Genomic DNA, 16542 nt, shown 5'->3' with positions numbered 1-16542 from the left:
TTAAACTGAATTTTAATTTATAAAATTTAAAACTCTCCACAAGTATTGACCATGGGAATATACAAAAAAATCAGGTAAAGAAAATAAATAGGTAAGGGAAAATTGCATTACTGTCTTTGAGTATAAGAAGGTCTCTTTTGGGGATGCTCAACAGTTACCGACTATGATCAGAGAGAACCAAACAAGAGGATGTGTACTTAAAGCAAAAGAGATTGTGGCTGGGCATAAGGAGACTATTAATTGCTTGAAAACATAAACAGCTCAAGAAAAGTTGCACACAGAACTGGAAACGAAGTTTCTGACAAAGCACTGCTCTGGCACATCCAGATGCAGAGGAATCCTTAAGGCCCATTGCTGCTGTACCAAGGGAAATGGAGAGGAACAAGAAGCCGTCTTCAGAGATCAGGGGCAGAATCCCCAATGCCAGGAGCAAGCTAGCTGGCTCTTTCTACCTTTGCTGAACTGCAATAAAAAAGTACCTAAGTGCAGAGGGGAAAGGATCAGATAACAGGACAGGGGGGAGAATTCTGGAAATGTTCATTTTATTAAAATAGGAAGGAACTTTCTCCTCCATTGAGAGATGATTCTCTGGGGTTCCAGTGGAAAGGGTTTTGAAGGATTTACTCTAGCCAAGATGCCTTCTTTGCTGTCAAATGAAGTTAAACGTAGTTTAAAACCTGTTTTAATTTCCTCACAACCACTTAAAACTGCCACAATATACCACAAGTTTATATACACTCTTATTTACAAAAAAAAAAAAAACCACGCAAAATACTCATCCAAAATAGTTATTTTTTAATCCCTTGAAGTTATACCATCAAACTTGATGGGGGTTATTTTAATAGGTATTCTTGTGCATATTTCTCCTTAAGTATACTTTATCCTCAACGCATAACTTTTAAAATTAAGAGAAAAACAGCAAGCAGGAAGGATACAATGCAATATGCATTTCATTTTGTTCCAAACAAGCAGCTTAAAAAAAAGATAACATACATTAAACAAAGTGCATCAGTTTCAACGAGTTAGTATTAGAAAGAGGCCTAAGGACAGTGCTGGAACCAGCCAGAAATCCTACCCTCGCAGGCCTCTGATTGTCTTTAGAGACTATTTAACCAAAAAAAGGAAGAAAGGAAGAGGAAAAGAAATGAGCACTTTAAAATCTCAAGAGAACCATTCAAACTGCACTTCCCTAGAGACTTCTTGCAAAAAGAGTTAAGGAACTGCCCAGTTTTAACTTTGTCTAAACTTTGTAACCACCAACAATCATCTGCTTTGGACTTGATTTGCCCCAAAGCCTACCCTCATCCTTTCAACACTATTTACCCACCTCCATTCTGCCAAACTAGGCATATAGTTAGATTGACTAAACCACGTAGAAACCCTTAGGACTGAGTTTCCGTACATCCTGACAAGCTCCCTCCATCAGCATCATTTCACTAGTCATATCATCCTTTGCCTCCAGAAATAGTTGTAAACCCTTGCCTTCCATGGCTTAGGGTCCACACTCTACTGCTAGTGTTGAAGACTTGTCTGGCAAGGCTGTGGCTTATTTCCCTTTTAAAACAGTCCTTTGTGATAGCCCACAGCACCAAGACAAACCCGAAAAATGTGTTGTCAGAAAAGATATAAGAGGAGGGAGTTTTAGGCCTATTTCTCCATTCCCCCAACCCCCACTCCTGGTTTTGCTGATTCTTGTGAGACTCTTAGACTTAACTGAAACACCAGAACCAAGAAAATCAATCTCCAGTGCCTTTACCACCCATCACCTTCTATACATTTACCCCTAAGGCTGCCCTCAGAAACAAGCTACCAGTATGGTCTGGAACAAATACAGAGGAAACCCCAAGAGAGCAGGCTTGGAACCAGATCCATTTGGACTGGGCTTTGAGTTTGGAACTCTTCTGCCAAAACTTCAAGTCCATAGGTGGCTTATTTGGATAAATTCAAATTTCCAAAGTATGCACATTCTCACATAACAGGTGGGAATCATTAAAATTCACTAGCAAACATCGTAAATAAATTCAAGGAAGGATTATAATTGCATGAAAGTGATTGATTTCTTTTTGGTTTTGCAGGAAGCTCTGTCCTACAGAGTTTCTGAGCCAGCACTATGACCATGACACATGGTTACTTATAGTGGACCCAGGACCACAGACAATCAAATTTTAAAAGGGGGTACCTGGTTCCCACCAAGATTTATACTTCATTTGTTAGTGATGTCTTCTCCTTCATCTTCATAAGGCCAACTGATAACACAGAACACGTTTGAACTTACACACACACTCACACACCCACACATACAACATCCCTAATATACAGGACCAGAGTTCAAACCCAGTGTGTGTTTAAACTGTCAAAACTAAGCTCCTAACAACTCTCTCAGAGCTTCTGTGGGCATCAATCAGACCAGTAAATGGTGTTTTATATATAACAGTCTTTGGTGATAGGTGCCAAGTAACTAAATACCTGTGACAGTTTTCCTAATGTCTCCATCTAGATAAATCTTATCTACTGTTAACAATTCCCTGATGTTCTGTGTGCCCCACAGAAATGCTTTTTGGCTTGAGAGAGGGGAATGGTTCTGAGTCCTACCCTACCTAAAGTCTCCTAAAGCTTTTAATTTGTATTCAGTTACCACATTAGTGACTGAATTGGTATAAAAGAGTGAGTAACATGTATTCAAGTCCTCAGGAAGCTTTGGTCCAATGCCCTCTCTCTCACAGTGAGAATAATTTTACTTTCAAAAGAGGCATACAGAGGCCAAGTTGTGAACTGGTTTTCTATGTCTGCCTCTATCACAATTCAATAAATATTTACCAAAAAGCCCATCTCTTCAAGAGGTTGGTAAGTACCCTTGCCTGACCTCATCTATCTATAATATAGATGCTGGAAGCCACCCACATTGCTAAAGAAAAGCAGATGGGTAAAAGCCCCCCTTAATGCATTCCTTGCATTAGCCACTGCAATGCTGCTTCAACTGAGAAGGAGGAAGGAACTTTATGAAGGAAAATAGCATAGTTCCCAGAAGCCCACAAAATATAGTCAGAATTTCACAGTAAATCTTCATGTGCAGTAAAAGGTTTCCCTAACACTCCAACAGAGCAGTAACAGGCTAATATGATCAGTCACTTCAAGGTTCAGGAGAATGGTCTAGTCCATTCACCTGTTTCCAAGCTTGTCAATTCAGGATCAAAAATGGTTCACGGAAAACTTTCTCACCTCAGGCAGGCTGTGGGGTCAGCTGAAAGTAAAATTCAGACAAATGCAGTCCCTCACAATGCACTTCTCGTAAATTTAAGAGGTTGGTACCTTTAAAAAACAAAGTTAATCTACCCATGTATGACATACAAACTTTTCACCCCAACACCACTAGTGAGCTACTGTCAAGCTTAAAATATGCTTCAGAATCAGACTGTCACTGCTGTCCTGCCTAGCCCCAGTAGCTTTGAGGTAAACGAAATCTAAATTTTATACTTAAAAAAAATGCCCTGTGCCAAATTGCTAATTATTCTCTCTCATGTAATATCTGGGAATGGGGTTGGGGTATATAAGTCTTCTTTAATGCAGTTGCCTGATAAACTGTATCTCAGGATGAGAATCCAAGAAATCTTTTTTTCTCCTTTATCTCCCCAAACCCCCTCTGTACACAGTTGTATATCTTAGTTGCACGTCCTTCTAGTTGTGGGAAAATCCAAGAAATATTAAGGGAAACCCAACTTACTTGTTTATTTAGAGTCAGCTTCTTTTTAGGAGAAAGCTGAGCTGGAATAATCATGGTATGGACAGACGAGCCAGTTGGGTCCTACCTATACCAGATCAGACTACTCAGGGGCCACATGTTTCACCTTCCAGGGGCTTTGCCTCCTTCAACTGTAAAGGGAGGTGTTCTAAATTCTATGGTTTCTGAAGAAGTCAAAAAGAGAAACAATATAACATATTCATTGTTGCATTTGGCAAATTCCCTCTTATAGTAAATAAAACTCATTTTCCTAAGTAAGACAACAATGTTAATTAATTCTAGACTTTTTTGTTCCACTGGTCTTCTTCAAGGAACCCTCTTTGGCTTAGTGCCTTGACAGCTGAGCTCTCAGGAAATTTTATCATGCAAGAAAACCCCCCCAAAAGTCTATCTACTTAACACTAATTGTTCTCAAGCATCTTATATATGCTTCTCTTCTATGAGCAGAGAGTCAAATTTTTAAAAACTGGATCTCTGAGTAAGTTCAAACATATTAACTTTTACTTAAATTAAGCTTCTTTCCAGGTCTGTCTGGTACTAACCTAAGCAAAGAGTTGATGCTTAATGTATGGTTTGGTTGAGGGCTTGAGTTAAGGTGGTTCATATACATCCAATGAAGAGAGGACCCGGACTATACAATGTTTGCCAATGTCCATAAAAACAATTGGGGGTGGGGGGGAAAAAGGAAAAAAATCACAAGCAATTTAAATTTGTAATATTACCTTATATTTGTATAGTTGTTTAGAATTTGCCCAGCTTGTAGTCTTAAAACATGTTCAAATCTTGAAGAAGAATGATTAGGTTATAAATTTGCAGGTGGCTAGGATAATTAAAAAAAAACAAAAAACAAAAACACTCAGCAAAGCAAACCATTTAAAAGAAGCTATCTATGTATGTGTCTTTTGTCATTCCTCCTGGCTGGAACAGTACAGCAAATGCTACTATTCTATAATAGCCACCAGTGCAATCATCAATGAAAATCACCTGTAGTTTCATATCAGCTTGAGCTGGCTCTAAAGAAACACCTAAAGGAAAACTGAGTTATTGGTGGGAATCCTCAGACCGTAGATTACATTCAATTTAAAGGTTTAACCAAAGAGAAGTGTAAATGTGACTATGCAAAGAGGTTTCCAAAATCTTTAACCACCTCTCAATCTTTATCTGCTACTGAGAGCACACTGTTACAGAAACTCCATGCTCTGCACCACCCCCCAAACACATTTTCTCTGTCGTGCTTCTACACTATCTGCCTGGAGAACACCGAGAAAAAGGGGAAATGGGCTTTACTGTGGGTCCAAGGAACACCTACAGATTTTAACCCAAAGTGAGGACTCCCGAAATGAAACAGACAAACAACTGTAAAGAAGGTAAACACAAAATAAAAGCCACTGAAGTCGCTTTGAAAACTAATGGGGAGAGAGCAATTAAACTGAAATACCAAGAATCTTTGAGAAACTACTTAAAACAGAGAGTCCAAGCTGGGTCAAGATGGAAAACAATGACAATAGAGTTCTTAGATCAGGTCAGTTAAGGAACTGGTGTCAGTGCTCACATAATGTTTTTAAGAAAGCAAACAGTGTTTTTTTCCTCCAACTTCTGTCATAGTTTTAGTGTTCATGTAGCTTAAAAATGGCATCATACAAAAACCCTCATACATGGCTGTAAGCTCAATTATCAACAGAGGTAGTAAACAAAGGAACTCCTAAGAATAGATTTTAAAATGGATCAAAGTGTGACTGTACATTCAAAACCCTAGAGCCACATAATCATCCCCAAAATGAACTGTTTTAATTTAAAAAATCTTAAAAACACAATGACAATGAATCACTGATGTGCCTTAGGCATAGTCCCAAATCAGTGCTGACTTAAAGCTATGTCCTCTCTTTCCAAGAAAGAGGAAGCAGAGAACAAAGTTCAATCTACAATGGGAAGGAACAGAACAAAAGAAAACATCCAAAAGGATGCTTGCCAGCAACCTAGATTCTTCTTCATTTTCAGGCCACACCACTGGAAACGCTTATTCTTCTTATATGAATCTTTTCTTCACAATTTTTTTTTTAACTGCAATTTGCTGAACAAGAGATGCCCAATTTCCACTGGCAGGAGAGCCACTTCTGTGCAGTTTTTGCTTCCTTAGTGTGGGTCCTCCTTCCCTGAAAGTGCAAAGAGAGCAAGCCGACACCTGCAGCGCCCAGGGCCCCAGGACTATTTCAGCTCCGTTTGTAGAGCATGGCAAAGGATTTGCTGCATTTGTGCTTCAAAGATACAGCTCACTTTGGTTGTCCTTCTCAGTTGGCAAACTGCTCATAAAAAGCAAACTTGATCCTCTCTATGTGATGACAAAGTTTGATGGCAGGGCCCAATTTTAAGTCCATGCACTCTTGAACGGTGGGAAGGGTAAGGAGCAACAGGGCCTGACCATCAATTTCCTGTTAAAGTATAAAATACAAATTAACTATGATGTGCACATGAATGGCAGCTTGATCATGACAGCCGCCATTCTCTTTGGCTTTGTCAAAAGCGTAGTCCCTGTGCTTTCATTACTTTTTCCCTTTAAACAAGTACCACATATTTCCTTTTAATTGCCTCTCATAGTCCTCCAGACTAATTAATCTTCAGAATTAATAATAAAGTTTTACGAAGGATAGGAATCCATTCTACAGTTTCTGCTCTGCAGAAATTCAGTAAACTAACTAGCCTTGTAAGTGGCAACAAAATGTGCCAAAAGAAACATCTTTTTAGAAGACTCTTTCTAAATCTGAAAGAAAATGTGTTTTGCTGCTCTGTAACATTCATTAAAGCCTGATAAGCCCTTCAAAGATGTTTAGTTATGAATCTCCCCAATTATTGAAACAAAATTTATTTCAATATTTAAGGCTGTAGATATTTCTGTTTTAGACAACTTGCCTTAAAATTAATCACCACTTTAGAACCTAATACACTACAGATGTTAATTATTTTTTTAAAACAAGCAAATCGTTATTTTGGAAAAGAGAAGGACAATTACACATAGCATGCTTTATTTTAAGCTATTTAAATATTTGGGAGATAGAATCAAATTCTTAAGAAAAATGGAAGTGCAATGATAATCTACTTCAACTATAGAGGAAGTCAGATAAATAACTATTATCCTACTCCTAAAAAGGGAATTAAAATAATTTTTTCTTTTGCATAGAAATATTTTTCCTAAGTCTTGTAAATAAATTGCTATTACATCCATAGTCCTTTGCTAAAGAAACATATTAATAAAAATTAAAAGTCTGTTATTACCTGGTCTAGGAATATTCTTGCTAATGGAGCACAGTCGGTGGATCTGATGAACCGCACAACATCTGCCACACTCCACTTCAGGGGGTTACTGTCCAGGTGAAGCCTTTCAGCAACTTCGATCTTTATTTCCTTTATTCCCCACAACAAAATCAAACCAAATGGTATAAGAGGTATTTTATTATAAAAAAAAGTCTCTCTATATAAATTCATAACCCCTTAAGGCAGGATTTAAAGTGGTTTTTAATGAGAAATATGAGGAAATCATATGTAAATATGATTTCTCCCAGCAAAGATGCCATCTTATTTATAATAAGAAGTATCAATGGGAAAGAACTTATCTCAAAGTCAGCACAAGTAACTTGGACAGTTAAACAGAGAAACACTTTTTAAATCTCCCCTTTGTTCCTTTTGGTCTATTTCAACTTACTCTCTGGTAGGGCACTGAAGTGAATGGGATGGTATTTCCAATGAAAGAAGGCTTAACTAAATTATAAGGAGAAATCATTTATTGCTTCTGAATATTAAACATATTCTGAATATATTCAGAATATATTTAAAAAGCAATCCAGTTTTAAAACACTAACTTTTTTTAAGTTATTTTATTGAGGTCATATTGGCTTATAACATTGTGTAATTTCAGGTGGACGTCTATCAGTTTCTGTATAGACTGCACCGTGCTCACCACCAACAGTCTAGTTTTTATCTGTCACCAGACTCATGTGCCCCTTTACCCTTTCACCCTCCCCTTGACCCCCTTCCCCTCTGGTAACCACTAATCTGTTCTCCTTATCCATGTGTTAAAACACTAACTTAACTGCCATTCTTGTAGTGTGTGTGTATGTTTTATAATATGCATATACATATATATTAAATATACTAAACAAAATGGCTTAACCAGAATCAAAAGGATAAATAATTTATTTCTATAAAACCATACATATTATGAAAAATATTAAGGCAGTTTTCCTTAAACTAAATGACAGCCTACACATAAACTAGCAATGAAACATTCTTTTACTTAAAACAAGAAGCCACTTTAAGACCTTCCTCCTGATAAGTAGTTCATCTCCAAATAACCCTTGAAACGCAAGTAAATCACTGAATTTGAAATCATTTAAAAAGAGACCCAGCGGGCCAGCCCTGGTGGCCTAGTGGTTAAGTTCAGCATGCTCCGCTTCAGCAGCCCGGGTTCGGTTCTTGGATGTGGACCTATACCACTCATCTGTCAGTGGCCATGCTGTGGCAGTGGCTCACATAGAAAAAGATGAAGATTGGCAACAGATGTTAGCTCAGGGAGAATCTTCCTCAGCAAAAAATAAAAAATAAAATAAAAAGAGATCAGGAAATTCAACTGAAGCCTGTATTGAAATAAGTGGAATGGCAACACCATTAACAATTAAGATTCTAGAGAGAGAGAAAAAAAACACTGCATTTTTAAAATGGGTACCTTTGGCGAAGGAGGTTTATTCTCATCATCAGAAAATGAAAAGGTGCGAAGCTCTCTTTTTCTCCTTTGTCTTTCTGGAGGGAGTGATGTGGATATCTCACTTTGGGTGGGAGAGGAAGAGCAGGACTTTTTTTCCGACATTTCTGACTCTTCCTGTAGCTCGTCCTGCTGCTCAGATGTACTGCCCTCGCTTAGGGAATCATCATCTCCTTCATCTGGGTCATCTTCATCTTCACCCCCACTTCCCTGGAGGAAAAGGAAAGAAGTCTCACTGAAATTCAGGACAAATCAGTTCCTGGGCCACAAAACCATCTTCTATTGGCCAGAGATCTGAATTAGAAAGACCTAGAGGTATTCCTTCTATGTCTATATTGTAAAGCAGTGATCTCTTGGCTTCTAGACATTACAGGTACATCACAGATCTCGTACCTGGGGAGAGCCCGCTGGGGTATTATCAACAGATGCAGAGGAGCGTTTCTTCTTATGAACAAAAACATTTTTCCGCCTCTTTCTCCTCTTACTGGCTTTTTTCAGGGCACATGCTAAGTTACTATGCCCACCAGGTGGCCTCCCAATTCTTTTATTTTTCTTCTTTCCATAATAGTGTGCTAAATGTGAATGACAAAGAAAAGTGAAGTAGCTTCATTATTTTTGTGCACTTCAAACCACAAGAGATTCCACTAACAGCAGAAAACAGGTACACTGTATTTGATTAAAGTTTAAATTCCATACAGCGGAATAATCTTAACTGTACAGATCTTAAATGTACAGTTTGCTTAGTATTGACAAAGGCATAAACCTGAATAATCCTCCCCCTAACAAGATATGGAACATCTCCACCAACCCAGAAAGTTCCCAGGGTCCCTGCCTAGTCAGTCTCCCTCACCATAAGCAACCACTATTCTGATTTACATCACTATAGGTTAGTTCTACCTCATCTATACAACCATTCAGCAGGGACTTTTTTGTGAAGGCTTCTTTCACCCAGTATGTTTTGAGTTTCATCTATGCTTTTGTGTGTATGAGTAGTCCATTCCTTTATATTGATGAACAGCATTCCATTGTATGAACATACCAGTTTATCTATTTTTCTGTTGATGGGCATCTGGCCTGTTTCCAGGTTTTGGCTATTATTAATTAAGTTGCAAAGAACATTCCTGTACAAGGCCATTAGTGGGCATGTTTTCATTTTCCTTGGATAACTACCTAGGAATGGAATTGCTAGATCATATGGTAGATGTATGATTAACTTTTTTTTTTTTTTTTTTAAAGATTTTATTTTTTCCTTTTTCTCCCCAAAGCCCCCCCCCGGTACATAGTTGTATATTCTTCGTTGTGGGTCCTTCTAGTTGTGGTATGTGGGACGCCACCTCAGCGTGGTTTGATGAGCAGTGTCATGTCCGCGCCCAGGATTCGAACCAACGAAACACTGGGCCGCCTGCAGCGGAGCGCGCGAACTTAACCACTCGGCCACGGGGCCAGCCCCTGTATGATTAACTTTTAAAGAAACTGACAGTTTTCCAAAAGGGTTGTATAAACTTACACCCCACCAGCAATGCACAAGAGATCTAGTTACTCTACATCTTTGCCAACATTTGGGATTATCAAGTCTTTTTTATGTTAGCCAATCTAGTGGATCTGAAGTAATTTCTCATTGTAGTTCAAACTTGCATTTCCCTGACAACTAATGATACTGAGCATGTTTTCATGTGCTTATTGGCCATCTGCATTTCTTTTTTTGTGAACTGTCTACTCGAGTTGTTTATTCATTGTTTAAAATGGCTTTCTCTTGTTTCTTTAACTTTTTATTGAGATATAATTCACATAACATAAAATTCATCATTTTAAAGTATACATATTCAGTGGTTTTTAGTATATTCAGTATTTGTGCAACTATCACACAAAATATCTGGAAAATATTTTAATATACCCTGGAGAGAAGTTCTTTGTTAGATATATGTACTAAGAATATTTTCTCTAAGACTGTGGCTTCTCTTTTCCTCCTTATAAACAGTATTATTAAAAGAACAGAAGTTTTTAATTTTCCTGACGTTTAATTTATTAGTTTTTTCCTTTATGTTAGTGTATTCTGCGCCCTCTCTAAGAAACCTTTGCCTATCCCAAGATCTGGAGGATATCTTCCTTGTTTTCTTCTATAAGCTTTACAGTTTTAGCTTTTACTTTAGGTCTCTGATATCTTGAATTAATTTTCACATATAGTTATTTAGGAGCCAAGAAGTTTTGTTTTTGTTTTTTTGATTTGGATATCCAACTGTACCAGTGCCATCTGTTGAAAGAATTCCTTTCCTCATTAAAATTCCTTGTCATATTTGTTGAAAATCATTTAACCATATAAGTTTGGGTCTATTTCTGGACCCTCTATTCTGTCCCATCACTCTATTTGACTATTCCTTCATCAATACCCCACTTTTGATTACTATAGCTTTAAGGTAAAACTTGAAGTCAGACACAGCAAATCCTCCAACTTTATTCTTCTTTTTCAGGATTGTTTTGGCTATTCTAGATCTTCTGCATTTTCATACACATTTTAGAATATGGAGACAATTCCAAAAATTACACATACATTATTCTAGCTCTGAGTTACATATTAAAGTAATATAAAAATATAATGTAATTTCTTGCAAAAAATGAATTCTAAAGGATATAAGTCCATTTGATATCACTCAAATTACTAACTGGGAAAAATTATAGACTCTCTCCTAAAATTTAGGCTAATGTCAACTATATCATTGTGAAAAATAAATTCAGACAAAAACCATAATAAAATCCTCATATCTTCCAAAGTCTCAAAGTGGTATACTTATATATGTACTTATGTGAATAGTATATTTCACTTAGCTACTAATAATTGCAATTTGCTAAACTAAGGGCTAAATTTGACACAATAATAAGCTAAGGCAATCCCTGCCCTCAAGGAGTTTACAATCCAGTAAGTATAAATAGAAACAAGAAGGTAAGACTTTATATGATTTTATGATTCAAATACTGATTATAAAGCTCATCATGCTAAATGTGGACCTTGGATCAGCAGCATCAGCTGCATCTGAGAGCTTGCTGGAAATGCAGACACTTAGCCCCAGATACCTATAGACTTAATAAATCAAAACCTCCAGTTTAACAAGATCCTCAGGTGATTCGCATGTTTGACAAAGTTTAAGAGATGCAGAATTAGACACCTCTAAAAGAAATCTTCAGATTTAACAAGGTAAAATCCTCCTCTGTATTAATTCTGCCAAGTGACATCAGGGCTTGCAGGATTTAAAGAATGGTAGGATCATAATTTGTCTTTGGGTAACAATGCCTTGACAAGGCTCCAAATTGGAAATTTCAATCTGTATGACTTTTTCCCCCTTTTTTGCAGCTTTACAAAGAAGAAGATAAGCAATGAGTGGAACAGGTGCTGGCATGGTGGTTCAGAGTGAGGTCTGCAACTGTCCCCTCTTCTACAATCCATCCTTCATAACCACACTGGCTTCCTTGCAGCTCCTCACAGATACTAAGCGTGCTCCTGCCTCAGGTGCTTTTGCTGCCCCCTACCCAGCAAGCTCTCGCCCAGATGTGTGCACAGCTGACTCTCTTGCTTCCTTCACAGTTGTTACCTGTCAGGAAGACTTCCCCCACCACCTGTGTAAACAGCACCCCACCCACTTCCACCTCCCAGGCTTATTCGCTTTCTTAATTTGCTTGTTTATCTTGCTTCATTTTTCTCCATAGGATTTCTATGTATTTGTTCACTTCTTTATTATGCGTCTCCCACATTAAAATGTAAACTCAATGAGGACAGGAATTTTTTTTCTGTACTATCGTATCCCAGTGCTAGAATAGTGGCAGCACATAGTGTACACATAATAAATACTTGCAGAATGAAATACAAATCCTATTAGATGCAATAGCTAATTTATATACATGCTATTTATGACAGTTGGCAAACTAGGGCCTGTGGGCCAAATCTGGCCATGGCCTGTTTGATATGGCCCTCAAGCTAAAAATGGTTTTTAAATTTTTAAAAGTGTTCTTTAAAAAAATGAAAATAAAACAAAACAAAAAAGAATACGCAACAGAGATTATATGACCCACAGCCTAAAATATTTATTATCTGGCCCTTTACAGAAGAAGTTTGTGTACCTCTGCTATAGGTGAATATCTGCAAAATAAAAATTTTCCAGGACATAAGGTATGGTTAGCAGCTATAGTTAACAAATTTGAAAAACATGACTCACTATATTTGGTCTTTGTAAGTACAGAGCAGTTTTCAGAACACTTATCCAGAACCATCCGTGGGCCAAAGAGATTAGGACAGCACTCCAGTTTGATACAGGTTTGCCGGCAGAATTCCGTCACTCGATCTGCTGTCTTCACTATCTCAACAGTAGCCCGGTAACTCTTCCCTTTGTATCTGCCATTGGAAGATATCAGATACCAAGTTTACTGGGCCAGTAATTACTCAGAGAAAAATCATGTATATTAACAGATATGAAAAATATTTTTGCTTCTTAGAATATTCTATGTTCTTTATAGTTTGGGGACTGTGAAAACAATAAGGAGTTAATGCATACTGTACTTAAATTAATCTAGTAAGCTATGACAACAAAAAACTAAGTTTTTACATTAGCAAAATAAGGTTCCTATTTTCTGTTCCTAAGTTTAAAGTTTTCAAATAGTAATTTCAACAGTGGCTACTAAAAGAAACATGACTTTCATTAAGTCTTTCCTTACCCTAGGGCAGTGATCCTCAGAGTGTGGTCCATGGACCAGTATACCGGGCAACTGTTACCCATCCATGACAAGCTCAGGTCCGAAAACAAGGATAAATGTATATAAACTTTCACAGTAATTTGAAAAAGTAATTTTATGGCTCTTAAATCAAAAATTTTTACCATATGTTATAAAAGTATTGGTCCATGACAGAACGGAAACTTAAAGAAGAAAACAAACCTGGTTCTTCACCACAAATAGTTGACAAAGAACTGCCCAAGGGAACACAAGTATTCTAATATCATCCATGGAAGAAATGATTCTGTGACCTGCTAAAGATGAGTCAGAAAAAAGGGCAGAAGAGCCTACTCACTTGGCTTTTAGGACTTCCCCACATCCGTGCCACACAGAGTCTTTGTCTAGCTGCAGCTCCCGAAGGACACGGCTGGGTTTATAGGCTGCATTGATAAGTAAAGTGAGGACCTGCACTCCATTTTTAAAGCAGAAATTTGGGTTGAAAAGGAGAAAAGCAGACCATTAGAATCTTGCTATCCCCTAGATGTCATTTAGGAGATTAATTCTAATCATATTAATTAATAAAATAGTAACACTGAAGATATGACTCTCAACCAAAGCTGCAAATAAGACAGTAACTGGACCCTCTTCAATATTCAAAATATTATGTAATGTCAGCAAGAAATAGGCACCATGAATTAAAAATTACTCTAGCACATGCGTCCAACTCCTTTCCCAGTCACAGTATACACGGAAGCTCCAGCCTCCCCAGACCCTGCCTTGCAACCCTACCTAAGGCTGAAAGGTTCAACAGTCCTCACATCTGTTATCCACAGTGTGGAACCCCGGCTGGGAAGCTCTGCAAGTCCAGCAGACATGTAGCTTTATCATGGTCCCCAGTAAATGCCACAGCCTCTCAGTCTTAGACTACTCTCACATTCACTCTTGCACAGTTCTCATGTGGTCTCTGACGGAAGACCTTTCTACACTGACAGAAGTGAACCTGCTATGTGAAGAACTGCTTAGGTGAATGTTCCATAGGGGCAGAAATAATCACATGCCCAGTTCATTGTCCAATACATGAGAAAAGTGAGTCACTTTTGATAAAACCTAGAGTTGTCACATCTATGGCAGGCAGATCCTTGTATGAATGAGTCTATGAAACTGCTGTGGAATTTCCAGACTCTTTTGCTCTAGCCAAGAACCTTACCTCTCTAAGGACCAGAACACAATTCCCAGGTCCTACACACTGAGGCAGCTCAGCAATTCTTCCTTTGTTAAGATAAGGCCCTGAGAAGCAACGGTGGTTGAAGTATATCTTTGGACAGCAATATTTTCCATTAATCACAACTGGGAAATGAAGAGAAACAAATATTCAGAATACAGTCATTTTCCACTCCATGTTTCCAAAGTTGCATTACTGGAGGGAAAAACAAGCATATACAGCATTATATGAAGTTAGGAATTACATATTTTGAAGCTTAACATGTTGTCTGAGAGTGCCCTTGAAATATCTTATACTTAGAACAACTCTATTATAGCGCTTATCACTCTGCTGAAATCAAATAACATCCTGAATTAAGTGCAGACTAACTCCTGGGTTAATGAGACATTATTCCAGAGCCTTATATTTCCATCAATAAAAGAAGTAAAGGATTTACTACAAGAACCCATGATGATTCCTGATGACCAAGTATTCCATAATCTATTCTGGAATATTTCTAGGAAGTGATGATGAATATTATCTAGAACTACAGTTTGTCCTCTTAAAACCTCCAAATTAGCATGCTGGCAGCTTTTGATGACGTGGGAGTCCCCCCATCTCTGAGGTTCCTCAGAGGGCTGAAAGTACGCCGTGACCACATCCCTAAATGCTTTAAGTACTGTGGGGTGTAGCTGGCCCAGAGACCCCTTTCAACTGTCTTTCTGTACGAATACCGTACTTCAATACAGTGTTTTTTTAATCCCCTCATAGTGGGTGGCAATTCAGCTATGCAATGTAAAAAATTCAAAGGCACTAAAACATCTTCATTTTCAGATAAAGCAGAGAAGCTCTTCTGACGGGTGCTGTCCTGTTAAGCCAACGTTAAGGAATGGAGATGTGTGTACATTGCCCACTGTTGACAGGACCTTGATAAGACCCTGAAGTATACAATGCCCACTCTTTCATAAGAATGCAGTCTTAGCACAATGGTCAGCATGTCTGTGCCCACTTCTCCATTTGAACTCTGCCACCCAGGTCATCCTCTTCAGGATTAAGGCACTTATGCTCCCTGCTGCTGGGAACGTTGGCAGTTTAGAGCTCTCAGTTCTAAGTCTATCCTGGAATTACCTCAATCAGGAATTGCCCTCAGGAGGAGGGAGCCACCTTGCCCAAGGTCTCACCCTTGGTGAGGTGGGGAGTGAGCAGCAGCCCACTTCTAATAACTGACCAGTAAGGGAGTACAAAGGTGTGGTCACCACGCCTCAATTAGGGAGGACTCCAAGTGGCTACACCAGCTTAAAGGCTCCCTGTGGGACTGGAAGAAAGTTCTGTTACAACTGCATTGTGGCTCAACTTTTCCCTCTGCCCAATCCTGGTTCCTTTACCTCTCCCAGGAGCTATTCCCTAAAGCACTCCCAAATGAAACTCCTGCATACAAATATCAGACTCTCAGACTGTTTCCAAGGTAACCTGACCAATGACAAAACCCAAACCAAAAAGAACTTGGCTGTGGTCATGTGGGAGATATTAATACCTTAATTCTGCAGTTTCAGTAGGCATTAGAATAGCCGGTAATACAACAAAAACAAGGAGTTACTTATTTTTTTTACTTACTTTACTTTTTGATATCAGATCAAAACCACAATGAGATTTCACATCACTATTATCAAAAAGACAAGAAATAACAAGAGTTGGAGAGGACGTGGAGAAAAGAGAACTCTTGTGCACAGTTGGTAGGAACATAACCTCAAAAACTTAATATGAGAGCTACCACGATCTAGCAATTCCACTTCTGGGTATTATCTGAAGGAAACAACAACACTAACTTGAAAAGATATCTGCACCCCTATGTTCACTGCAGCATTGTTTACAACAACAAAGACATGAAAGCAACCTAAGTGTCCATTGATGGATAAAGAAGATGTAGCATATGTATATACAGTGGAATATTATGTAGCCGTTAAAAGGGGGCTGGCCTGGTGGCATAGTGGTTAAGTTTGTGCTCTCCACTTCGATGGCCCAAGGTTCATGGGTTTGATCCCAGGTGCAGGGCTCGTCAGGGCATGCTGTGGCAGTGTCCCACATACAAAATAGAGGAAGACTGGCAAAGATGTTAGCTCCGGGCCAGTCTTCCTCACACACACACACAAA

General features: G+C 38.4%; 1 protein-coding gene across 5 annotated transcripts in view; it reads right to left on the bottom strand.

The window, feature by feature from the left end:
• Positions 1–5505: 5505 nt before the first annotated feature.
• Positions 5506–16542, bottom strand: part of SFMBT1 (Scm like with four mbt domains 1) — a 133629-nt gene continuing 122592 nt past the window's right edge. For all 5 annotated transcript variants that reach the window (XM_046673577.1, XM_046673567.1, XM_046673601.1 and 2 more), the window contains 7 exons: positions 14398–14537; positions 13546–13655; positions 12698–12873; positions 8886–9064; positions 8457–8702; positions 7010–7138; positions 5506–6168 (listed from right to left, as the gene is read on the bottom strand). In XM_046673577.1, coding sequence (XP_046529533.1) covers positions 6028–6168; positions 7010–7138; positions 8457–8702; positions 8886–9064; positions 12698–12873; positions 13546–13655; positions 14398–14537 — 1121 coding nt within the window. In that variant the 3' untranslated portion in view covers positions 5506–6027. The remainder of the gene's footprint in view (positions 6169–7009; positions 7139–8456; positions 8703–8885; positions 9065–12697; positions 12874–13545; positions 13656–14397; positions 14538–16542) is intronic.

This window comes from Equus quagga, chromosome 1 (assembly GCF_021613505.1).
Source record: "Equus quagga isolate Etosha38 chromosome 1, UCLA_HA_Equagga_1.0, whole genome shotgun sequence".
Lineage (NCBI taxonomy): Eukaryota > Metazoa > Chordata > Mammalia > Perissodactyla > Equidae > Equus > Equus quagga.
This window is presented reverse-complemented; position numbering and strand designations above follow the sequence as displayed.